General features: G+C 45.5%; 1 protein-coding gene across 4 annotated transcripts in view; it reads left to right on the top strand.

Moving 5' to 3' along the window:
* The first annotated feature begins 345 nt into the window (after positions 1-345).
* Pid1 (phosphotyrosine interaction domain containing 1) overlaps positions 346-11,681 on the top strand; it is a 250,941-nt gene continuing 239,605 nt past the window's right edge. The window contains exon 1 of one of the 4 annotated variants that reach the window (XM_023722265.1): positions 346-682. Coding sequence is in view for 1 of the 4 variants with exons in the window: in XM_023722259.1 (XP_023578027.1) it covers positions 653-682 (30 nt within the window). In the remaining 3 variants the exon portion in view is untranslated. Of the gene's footprint in view, positions 683-900; positions 922-1,813; positions 1,876-11,681 lie in introns of those variants that run through there. The other 3 variants (XM_023722259.1, XM_023722264.1, XM_023722260.1) reach the window with 3 other exon arrangements.

The raw sequence follows: 11,681 nt of genomic DNA, 5'->3' as shown, positions 1-11,681 counted from the left end.
GAATTAATAGGTGCTCAGTTAATTCCGGTGGGAAGGAGAAGAAGCCCTTCCCTAGCACGGAGCCCGACTAGTCCCAGGCGCTTGGGAGATCCCAGGCAAGGCAGCTCAGAACCCAGGGTGCCTGATTCCTCACTAAGCCACCTCCCGGCCACAGTCCCCAGGCCCGTTCTCTCTCGCCTGTCACCCCTCTGTCAGAGTCCAACCCCTCTTGGGGGTGCTGCCAGGGATCCCGCCTCTGTGCCCGCCTCCAACCAGGATTTGGGGCCCGCGGTCTACGCCCCCACCCCTCGGCCGGGGAGCCGCCCTGGGCATGCTCAGAGTGCGCAGGTCCGGGCGGTGGCGCGGGGTGGGGGGCGGAGAAGGGAACAGCCCCGCCGCCGTGCGCTCGCTGGGCCGGGCGGAGCTGCGCAATCCTCGCAGCTGCGCCAGGACAGCGGCGCGGCCAGCCCACAAGTTGCCGGTGGCAGAGCGCCGCGCCGCGCCGCCTCCTCCAGCTCGCAGCCCTCCGCGCCCACCCGGTGGCGGCCGGCACCAGGACCCGCGACCCGCGGACCCTGTCCCCAGATGTGAAAGTGGGATACGCAGCTCCTCTCCCCTCGGCGCGATCCAGAGTCTCGCCAGTGTCTCCGCCGCCAGACTCCACGGCTGGAAGATGTGGCAGCCGGCCACGGAGCGCCTGCAGGTAAGGGGCACCCTGGAGGCTGGGAGGCAGCCTGGAGGAGGAGGTACCCAGCTGACTGGGGGAGCCCGAGTGGCGGGGCCTGTGCCCACTTGCCAGGGTTTGCCCAGCAGGATTCTGCAAGATGCATGCATGGGAAACCCGTGCTGTCACTCAGCTCGGATCTGGGCACCAAGCAGGGGACCGGGATGATGAAATGAAAGGACGCTCTGCTTCAGGGCGTTACAACTTTTGGCCCCGAGGTATTTCTGTGTCTGCTGGTATAAATCATGTGAGACTTTCAGAGCTGCAATTTCAGATTGCATTCCACTGACAAATTTACTGGTCTGGGGCTAAGATTTTTGAATCCAGACATCCCCACCCCCTCCCTTCTGTCTCTAGGAAAGAAAGAACAAATGATTTGTGAAAGCATCCATTTGCCAATATGATTTGGATATGTCAGGCTTGGTTTGGCTTGGTCATGGTATGCTACTTCTTTTATTTTTCCGATTCTCATTGGCTCTTCATCTGCTTGCATTCGGGCTCTTCAGGGTGCTCCAAAGTCAGAAGTTAAGTTTTGCCAGGAATGGCTGCATACTGGACAGCTTATGGAAAGTTTCACACTGCTGTCTCCCGAGTGCCTTGGGTTTGGATTCTAAAGCTGAGGAGTGGGTGAACAGGAAGATTTCTCCAGTGACTCTTGGGCCATGGGACCACCATAGCTGCAAGTCTTGATGACTGCCTTCTGGTCCCACACATCATCCGGAGAGATAGTACCTACTCTCAAGGGAATCCTGCAATTAAACTTTTGGCAGGCTCAGAGTCACGTTGATTCATAGTAAACTTGGAGGAAGTGCTTAAGAGGTAAAATAGAGCACCGCTGGAGGCTGCACATGTCTGTGAACTTACAGCAGCAAGGCCAGGAGCCCTGGCTGGCTTGGGAGGTTTTTCAGTGAACATTCCAAGACCCAAACACAGACAGTCCCTGGGTGCTAGGCAAAGCCTACTATGCCTACCAGTCCTTTCTGAGAACAGACCTGCAGGGGGCGTTACATTTAGTCTGAGCAGATAGCCTTAGGCTCCTTTGCAAGGATTCCCTGGACCAGGCTTTGGGGGGAGCATGTTCTCTTTAACAGAGCCTGACATCCCAGGCCTTTTCCTCGGAGGCCTCAAACACTATAAACACGAAAACCAGCCTGGAGCTCCGGAGCAGAGAAGTGAGTGAATGGCCTTCTGACGATGGGGACCAGGCGGTGTGGATGTATTTTGGCAGTGGTACCAGATACCTGTGGTGCCCTTCAGTTCTTCCTGCAGTGCAAAGCATGCAGCTGATTCCAAGGCAGCGGACTGATTGAGTGGAAGTGGTGATTCCCCACACAAGCTCAGAAAGCAGCTATTGAAGCAGAGAGGTCCTTACAGAGAAGGGATCACAGTCCCCTGAGAAGGTCTTGGGGCCTGGGGGCTGTGCCTAGGGAGAGTTTGTTGCTGGTCTACTGAAGTCATTCCTGCTGCCTCGCTCACTCATGGGTCCCATTTGCTCTGGAGTTTGTGATCCTTGGCAGGCAGAGTTCTGGCTCCCGTCCGGCCCGGCGATCGCTCCTCGGCTGAATGTCTCCTCTTCTGTGAAATGTGCACATGTGTGTTTTGGCATGGGTCTGGTTTGTTAAGTTTGTGTTTGCAACATGTTTGTTTTATTTCGGGGTGCTATGCCGAAGGAGCCAGGGCTTTAGGCTTTTGAAAACTCCAGTAAGCAGAGCTTACCCCTGAGATTCAGTCCCTCTCAGAAGGTTCCTACAGGCACAGGGCTGTCTTTGGAGCTCCCAGATTTAAATCAGCCAGTGAACCCTTTCACTTTTAAAAGCACATTTCTAGTCTTGAGATTATAAAAGTGAGCCAAGTGTGGGGAAGAGATCTTCATGGCTTCTTCCCAAATAGCCACTGGACTCTGTAAAAACACAACTTGTATGTTTTTACTCTTTTTGCTTCTGAGGGATTTTTTGCCGTGGAGGGTCAGGTGCCGAGTGAGCTGCTTGTAATAATATTTTATTTACGTTTCTTGTGGTTTTTCTGTGTGGTTGTCACGGTCCCTGTTTGCAGCCTGGAATTTTTCTTATCTTCCTGTTTTTGCCCCGAAGGAGCAATCAGATAGCATCATGCATTTCTGATTCCTCGCTGTGTAGGACCCTGTGCACGGGGCACAGGCCGCAGGCTGGGCCAGAGCAGTGGAAACTGTGCTTGATGGGAGAACAGACCGCAACTCCTGAGAGAATGTTCTGTCCGGTCCTCCTCTTGCAAATCTTCCCAACCTCATTAATTTTTTTCTTATTAATTTTTATTATAAATATTTTAATTGAGATGAGCTGCAGTGGAGAAATTGCTTCAAAGAAAAGTTCCCAGGGCATCCTAGGAGGACCAAGGAATCAACAGATTGTAGAGATACCTAGTAACAAAAAAAGGCAAAGAAGTAAAGGAACCTCATCCTTCCCTAATGGCTCCTGGTAGCTCCTTTCAGATAAGCTGCACAGGCCTGCGAGTGTGGGACAACTTTGCTTCTATGGACCCCACAGTCACCCTCCAATTGTTTTTTGAATGCAGCAGCTGATTCCCACGCTCAAGATATGGTGCCTTTGATCAGATTTGACTATCATTATCCATGTTTGGGGAAAAAAGATGCTGATGTTTTCTGACTTGAGGTTTAGTTCTTTGACTCAAATCCAGCACCGGGAAAGGGACCTGTTGCCCTGAGCGGAGCTGAGCTGGGTCATTTCTCATTCATCCCAGGAGCTGCAGCCACTTCATCTGCTCCCTTGAATGTTAAAACTTGGGTTGCGGCGGCCCCAGTCCTCGCTGGGAGCTTCTGCCATTAAAAATGTAATAGAATTGAAAGGAATGTGAAAACTTAAATCCCTACCCCAACTCTGAAAAATGTAAATATGAATTCCTCCCTTTGTACCTTCTCCTTGGTATGGCAGACTTTTTTTCTTTTCATTGCTTTTTCTTCTTCTTATTCTTTTTTTTTTTTGTTCTTGTAAGGACTCTGGAGAGTTATATGTTTTTAAAGAAGCAGGTTTGAAACTAGCTCTTTTTAGACAAGTGAAGGGAACTTTTCAGCAGAAAAAGACTATTTTTAATAGAGATGAGATTCCTTCTGACCTTGATATTTTAAAATTTTCAGGATTTCCTGATTAACTGCTAACTTGGGTAAGCTGAGGTAAGCACCAAGGACCTGTATTTCCCCAGAGCAAATGTCTTCAATGAGCTACCGGATCATTTTTCTCAAAGGCAGGAAGGGAGAACAGGAAAAGATGAAACAGAATGATTTCAACATAAAGGAAGCCAGCACAGCCTTAGCGGTAGGCTTGTTAGAAGCATGGTGCAAGCCGTGGTGGTGGGAATGTATGAGAAATACATTCCAGCAAATTCTAATCACGAATAGAGTCTGTATACACCCGTCTTCTTCTGAGGCAGTATATAAAGATTCCAATGGAATCATTTGTCTCTCTTTCCCAGGATTATAGTTTTGTTGTCTTGGAAGATCCAGAAAATGTAAAGCTCTTTATTTACCCTTGGAACTGGATTTTGGTTTCCCCTCCAGAACTATGCCTTGCCCACCCCTTTCCTCCTCTTTTTCCCTCTCCTCCTTCCTTTTCCTCTCTTTCTCCTTGTCCTTCTCCTCTTCCTTTTCCATCCCTTTTCCACATCTACCTCCTGCTCCTCCTCCTTATCCTCCTCCTGCTCCTCCTCCTCCTCATCCTCGTCCTCCTCCTCCTCTTCCTCCTCCTCCTCCTCTTCCTCCCTCTCCTGCTCCTCCTCCTCCTTTCTCTCCTGCTTCTGCCGGTGGCTATGCATGGGAATTGCACAGAGGGCAAAGGGAGGAAACATAGGGTGAAGATCATCTCTTGAGGACTTTTCTCTTGGTTTTTTTAAAAAGCTTTTGCCTGGTAAAGAGACATAGATTCTAAAGTAATTTTATTTGAGGAATTTAGGAGGTAAGGGTGCTTTTCTGGCTTGCCTTTGCCCTACCTTGTCCTATCTGACACACCTCATCTTGATTCAGCATGGATTGTTCTAGATTCATTCCTCTGTTACTATATCAGATTCATTGGTCCTGCGAGAGTGAGAGTGAAGAACCCTCTCACACATCAGCTAGAGACCATTAGACCTGGCTCATTGGGCAGAGAGGAGACTGGGAAATCTGATCTATTTTCAGAGATATCTGATAGACAGTAGGGGCACAGAGGCAGGTCGGGGCTACTCATGGTCTGATATACAGTGTGTTCCATTGTGATGCTATACTGTGGAGCTGTAGTTGAGTCATCTAGCTCGCTGGCCTCCTGAGACGATTTTTTATGCCTCTATATAATAGAAAAACCCAAGGCCAGAGAGTTGAAGATATTTGGCCAGGATCTGGGATTAAGACATGAACCAAGCCAGATTTTTACCTCAGTGGCCTGGCACAAACTATACTTCATAAGCACCTCACTGTCATGAAGAACAATGGCATGGAGCATGAGGACATGGTGTGCACGCCTTTAGGCTGCTTCCCTGAGCACACAGAATGAGAATAGTGGCCACCTCACTGGTTGGTGAGGGAGGTTGCTATCAGGTTTCTTGTTGAAGCACATTTCACACTGATCATATGGATTGCACTGAGGTAAATGAGATACAATGGAAATCCTCTCCAACAGGAACATGTGACATTTATCTAAACTGGAGACCATAGAAGATATCAGGAAGATGGTAAGCAAGCCTCATCAGGTCTGGTCATCCCAAGTTCAGAGAAACCATGGTGTTGGGGGGAGGTTGGAGAACTCTAAAAGGAGCTGAGAAAGAAGCTTCCAACCAATCCATTTGAGGCCATTGTTTCTTTTCCACCATTATCCTTGAGTATGCATGAAATCCTGGGCATTATGGTTGATTACAAATACTTGGAGTTTTCATTAACTGGTGGCCTTAGTCTCTCTCAGACATAAAATGCTGCCATATGTCATTGAAGTTTTCTCCAAGTTTGTTAGCAAAATCTCTACCAAGTGACTTGCCAAATGCTAGCTTTGGAGGAAATTCTGCCCTTGGTTACCATTGCCTAACAGTTTGTTTCTTGTTGACTGGCTTTGGCAACTCGTGCCTTCTGATTGAGGCTCCATATTAGCTCTGTCCTTCTCTCCCTGCGCACTGAGTCCACACTGCTGTGTAAACTAGCCTAGAAAGACTTTGGCAGAGTCATCCTTTTAGCCCTGAAGCTACCGGAGATCAGGCTGCCTTCTACAGAAATGTTTCACTTTATGAATAGCAGTGGTCCTCGGGCTCGACAGTGGTCAGCAAATAAAACTAGCTCAGAAAGACTGAATGACTTCAGTGTGTGTTCTCAAAGTCCAAGTGAGTACAAATCTAAGAGGAGGCTATGTGAGTTGAACAAGGAGAAGTAGTCAAGATGTTTGTTGAAAGACTTTCTTAAAGACTTTCTTAAGATGATAGTAAACCAAGTTTGGTTTACTATCATCTTAAGTTATGAAAAAGACAGTTTGGATCCCAGTTTAGCTGCTAATTACAGATGGAAGTATCACAGTACATTTGGCAGGTCCAGCCCTCAGCCCAAGGACCTAAAAGGCCTCAGAGAAGTATAGACTTGTGTTGTGCTTTTGGAGTCTTGGAAGGATTTCCCACGTCTTAGTTAGCTTTTCTGCACCATGCCCATCCATGGGAGCCCTCATCTGGCCAAGGCCTTCCTTCCTGTGCATGCTAGTTTGGGACTTCTCTGAGCTACTTTTCCTAATTGAGGATTTACCCTGATAAGGGAATTTCCAGTAAACACCTTGCTAATCGAGTGGTTTCCAGTATCAAGTGTTATTTGGTTAAAAGATAACTAAAGAGCAAATCTGTCCCTCCATAAATAACTTTGACTCGATTGCTTACTAGCTGTGTTTCAGTACAGTTTTGTAACTTCACTGAACTTTGCTTTCCCTATTCTCAAAAGAGAGATAACTGCTATGCAGAGATCTGGGTACATAGTTGGCACTCATTAGGAACATGCAGTCAGGTAGGTGGTCATGTTAGGGACAGAGAGCTCTGAGCTCACATTCGAGCCCTGTGTTCTCTCCCATGCATCTTCGCTGTGTACCTGCTGGGGTCCCAAGTAGCAGGATGGACCTACATGGGTGGAAAGTACTTCTTGAGAGAAATAAAGACATTCTTGTAAACATAGAGGATGCATAGTCTTGTCTCTTATTTTAAATTGGGTTTAATATTATTTTATGTCCTAGTGTGATCACAATTTTCATTGTTTCTGCCCAAAATGGAGAACATATTTGACTGCTTGGGCTATGTAAAGCAGGGCCTAGGCCTATGTGTTAGCGATGGGCTCAACTGGCATGTGTTTGTCTCCTAGCCATTTTTCACTGTTAGGAGAAGGAATAGCTGAGAAAGATGGTGCATACCTATTAATCCAGCACTTTGGGAGGCTGAGGCAGGAAGTTCACAAATTCAGGGCTAGCCTAGAGAATTTAGCTACTTGGAGAGAACCTTGTTTCAAATAAAAAATAAATGAAGGGGCTAGAGATGTAGCTCAGTGGAAAGACCCTGGACTTGATCTCCAGCAGCGTACATGCACACCCACATAGGTCCACACGTGTACGGAAGATGCGACCTACTGAACACAATCATCTTTATAGTTAGGGGTGAAAATGCCTTGGGGGTTGAGCTTTGTGAATCAGATAGCACATAGGATAGTGAGCTTGGCAGGGGAGGTGGGCCAGGACCTGGAGCCAAAGTCCTGTGGCCCTGATCACTTAGAGCCCCATTTTGGAGAGACCTGGCTGTGTCATCCTGGAAATGGCCCATGCACCTGAGGTGTCCAGCACTTCCTTAGTTTCTGCCTCAAGGTCAGGATGTGGGATCAGCTTTCTCATCTTACAAATGTCTCGGGGAAGTCACCTAGAAGATGACTCTTCGGAAGGGAAATGGATACCATGGGGTTGACATCTACTGCTCCAAAAGAAGGTTGAGGTTAGTTAAATCATCAGAGAATCCACTGAGTAGCATTTCCTCCCAGTTGCCCACAGCTGGAAGGCTACCTGGTCTTCTGCCCAGTAACACTACTGGCTCTGCCCAGTAACACTGGTGCTCCAAACGCCTCTGTGACCCAGGTCTCAGGGGCAGTGTTTTCTTACATTCCAAAGGTACTGACTCTTGTGCACTTTTTTGCCAAGGGTTTTATTGCTAATTTTTACTTTTTCTGCCAGCTCCCATTTCAGGGATAGAGACAAGTAAGAAATATTAGCTATCATTCGTTACATTCATAGTACTACTAGTAGTGTTAATAATAATAATGATAGCAGCCAACATTTACTTAAGATTTGTGATGTTTCTGGCACTAATTCTCCCCTGCAGCAACCCCAGGAGGTAGACCTGGGGCTCACGTCCAGGTCCCTGGCTCAGGGTCCTCACTCGTAGACATTGTTCCTTTTGTGTCATGTAGCAGGGATTTTGCTTTATATGAAGAGCAGATTTCATCCCTGTCAAATTTCGAAGGGACTAGGATTTAAAATTTTGTCCTCAGAACAATCCCAGTTGTCCCTGTAGGGTCACAGGTAGCAGCAGAACATTGTGCTTTGCATCTTCCCAGCTAGGAAATATTTCAGTGGTGAAAAAGTCCATTGAAAAAAATAACATTCTGAAAAACATAATAGGATTTTGGGTTGGTTACTTGTATCTGGTTTAGCATTTTATTTTTCTTTTGGTAACTATAAATTATTTTCATAAAGAACTTGTCCTTATTTTGGAATTCATTTTAAGACAAAAATAAGTGTCCTTGGGAGTCAGGACCCTTGGTGGCCTGGGCCCACCTTCTGTATGGAAGAGCCACCAGACACCAGCATCTCATCCTAGTTTTATGCCATGCAGCGCTGGTACTTGCTTTACTGCTGAGCAACTCTGTCAGCTCTTGCATCTGAGAGGGGAAGGCATTCAGTTGTAAAACAGTCTGATGTTTCATTCTCTTCCTCAGAAGGTGATGTTGCCAGTATGCCTGGAAGTGGGACTGGAGGAGAGAGGTAGATGAAAGAGACCACAGGGGGTTACTATCATTAGGACAAGAGCCAGGCTGATACCCTCATGACCAGCCCTCTGCCACTGCTGCTCTGTCACTGTGTACCCAGGGTGAACATACAGGCTCCACAGGCGCCACATGCTTTGCGGCCTTGGCATCAAGAATGGCCAGCTTCTCCCTAGGTGTGATCAGCCTCCTTGTATACCATCTACCTATCAAGTGGCATGACGGCCCCTTCCTGAGGTTCTCTGTGGTTGTGAGCTGAGAGGTATGGTCCTGATAGGCAGCAGTTTTGCTTTTGGACTTCAATTCTTTGTAGCTCAATTAATTCACTGCCTAAGGCTGCTACAGGCTGAGCCACAGGCTGTGGGCTTAAGTAACAAATGTACTGCCCCACAGTTCTGGAGGCTGGAAGTCCAAGATCGGGCGTGGGCAGGGTTGGAAAAGGGAGTGCTGCAGTTGCTACATGCTGTGGCTGCGCTTTTATACTTGATTGGGTTAAAATTACAGAACAGTGTCTGCAGAGAGTATCAAATCAGACAGTGTAGAAGTATGTAACTAAGAAATCTTACGTTGTACCTCATTCCAAGTTACACCCAGATGGAAATCCATTTAATCTTTCAATGATCTAGTTGGTGGTTGTGACTCCACAATTTCCTCTTGGCTTTTTGTGAACATGCAAGTATATAAATGCATGTTTTAGTTTGGTTTGTGCATTTTAGCTCTGCAACCCCCCCCCCCCACCACCACTTTACAGGATTTCATGGGTGCCTTTTCTGGTCAATAATCTTATATGTAGCTCCTGTTCCTTCCATTTAGTATTTGCATAGAATTTTGCGGCAGAACTGGACTTTGATTTATTTAATCACTCCTCTAGGAAGGAGCATTTGGGTTCTTTCCACATTCTTTGGTCTTTCCCCTGTGTGTATATCTTTACATTCGTGTGCTTATGTTTCTTTAGACTGAACTGCCAAAAGTAGAACGGCCAAGTCAAAGAATATGCATGGCCTAACTTTGTAGTTATCAGTGAAAATCTTTGTTATGAATTCTGTTTTTAATCAGAACTTCCATGTAATTTTGATAAAGGCACAAAGAAGGTAACTTGCTGATGTCTTAGTCTGCTTGAGATGCCTCGGCAAAATCACATTGATTGGGTGGCTTATAAACAACAGAAATTTATTCTTACAGCACTGGAGGGTGGGAGTCCCAGTACTAGGGTTCTAGAAGATTCATCCTGGTATGAGGGCCTGTTTTCTGGGTTAGGGAAATAGCATTTTCTTGCAGGGACCTCATGTAGAACAAAGGGTGGATGAGATCCCTTTGGGCTATTGTGTAAGGGCACTAATTTCATACATACGGGTGCTGTCCTCTTGACCTAAACTCTGCCCCCAAAGCCTTCAGTTCATAATACTGTCACCTTGGGGGTTAAGATTTGAACACATACATTTTGAAAGGGACCATAAATATTCAGAGCAAGGCAGCTGGAGAAAGGACCACAGTGTTTTCCACAGACAAAGCTGAGGAACTACATATCCATATGCAAAACAACTGTCATAGCATTGACAGAACACCAATAAAGATCTTACAACATTTCACCATTACAGTAGTGCAAAAGCATCTCTATTCAGCCATTCTGCTTTTTACTTTCAGGATGGTATTCCACAAGTCATGAACTATTCAGCACTTTATTATAAAGCAGGCATTGCATTAGATGATTTGGTCCAACTACTGGCTAACGTAAGTATCCAAGCATATCCAAGGAAGGCTAAGCCAAGCCATGACATTTGCCAGGTTAGATGTATTGAATGCATTGTTGATTTAGGATATTTTCATTGTATGATGAGTTTATGAGGCTATAACCCATTATAAATCTACGAGTATCTTTGATTTATCCATACCTCATGTTGTATGCAAAAATTAACTACAAATGGGTGAGAGATCTTAGTCTAAGTAAACAATGGAATATCACTGTAACTTTGTGTTCATCTATATAGACATCACTGCAGTCAAGATAATGAACAGTTATAAAACGTGGCACTGTATTTTTCAATCACACCCCACAGGCTGTTAGAAAATGCAAGTAACATATATAAAAAATGATCTGGATTTAGTGTATATAGAGAAGTTGTCAAAATGCAATAAGAAGATTAACTTCCCATTCTAAAAAATGGACAAATGACTTCAACAAAGAAAAATACATGAATGGAAGATGAGCACGTGACAAGGTATGAAACATCCTTATGGAAACCACAGTGAGGTAGTACTGTACAACTGTTGGAATAGTGAGCATTAGATAGGCTGTGACCACCCAAGTGTTGGTGAGGGTGGGGAGGGACTCAAACTCTCATGGAAAAATAGTGATTAATGGAACATCAGTATTTTCCTGAGCCCAAGTTTGAGAGGACAGTTTAAAAAAAGATTTTAGTAGGATTCAGAAGTGATGTTATATGTTCAACATCTTGATTACAGTGATGGATTCCTGGGTTTACCCACATGTCAAGGTATGCCATTTATTTATTATATGTCACCTGTACTAATGAAAGACTTTTTAAAGATGTGCATAAGAAGTATATGCAGGATCAGTGCTATATTTTAAAGGAACTAACATTACATTCTTACGATACCTTCAGCCCTGAGAGGTTCCATAGATTTCATTTTTTTCACTGAAAATTAAAAAAAATTAAAATTTCATTTTTTTCACTTCCAGGCCAAATGCTGGCTTTTTTTCACTGACCCAGAATATAAATAATGAATGCTATATATGGTTTTCTCCACTTAAAATACTACTTCATTTAGTTTCTCGAGTGACCTTTCTTCCTTGCTGTCTCTTTTCTTTTTTTGTTTTCTCTCTTTGTTGCTGGCTTGCTTTCAACCTCCCTTTGCTTAAGGTTCTTATAGTGAAGCCAGGATCAAAAGAATGAGAGAGAGAGAGAGAGAGAGAGAGAGAGAGAGAGAGAGAGAGAGAGAGAGAGAGAGAGA

Source organism: Octodon degus, unplaced genomic scaffold (genome assembly GCF_000260255.1).
Source record: "Octodon degus isolate 3935 unplaced genomic scaffold, OctDeg1.0 scaffold00089, whole genome shotgun sequence".
Classification (NCBI taxonomy): Eukaryota; Metazoa; Chordata; class Mammalia; order Rodentia; family Octodontidae; genus Octodon; species Octodon degus.
Note: the sequence above shows the minus strand (reverse complement) of the source record. Positions and strands in the feature narration are given on the sequence as shown.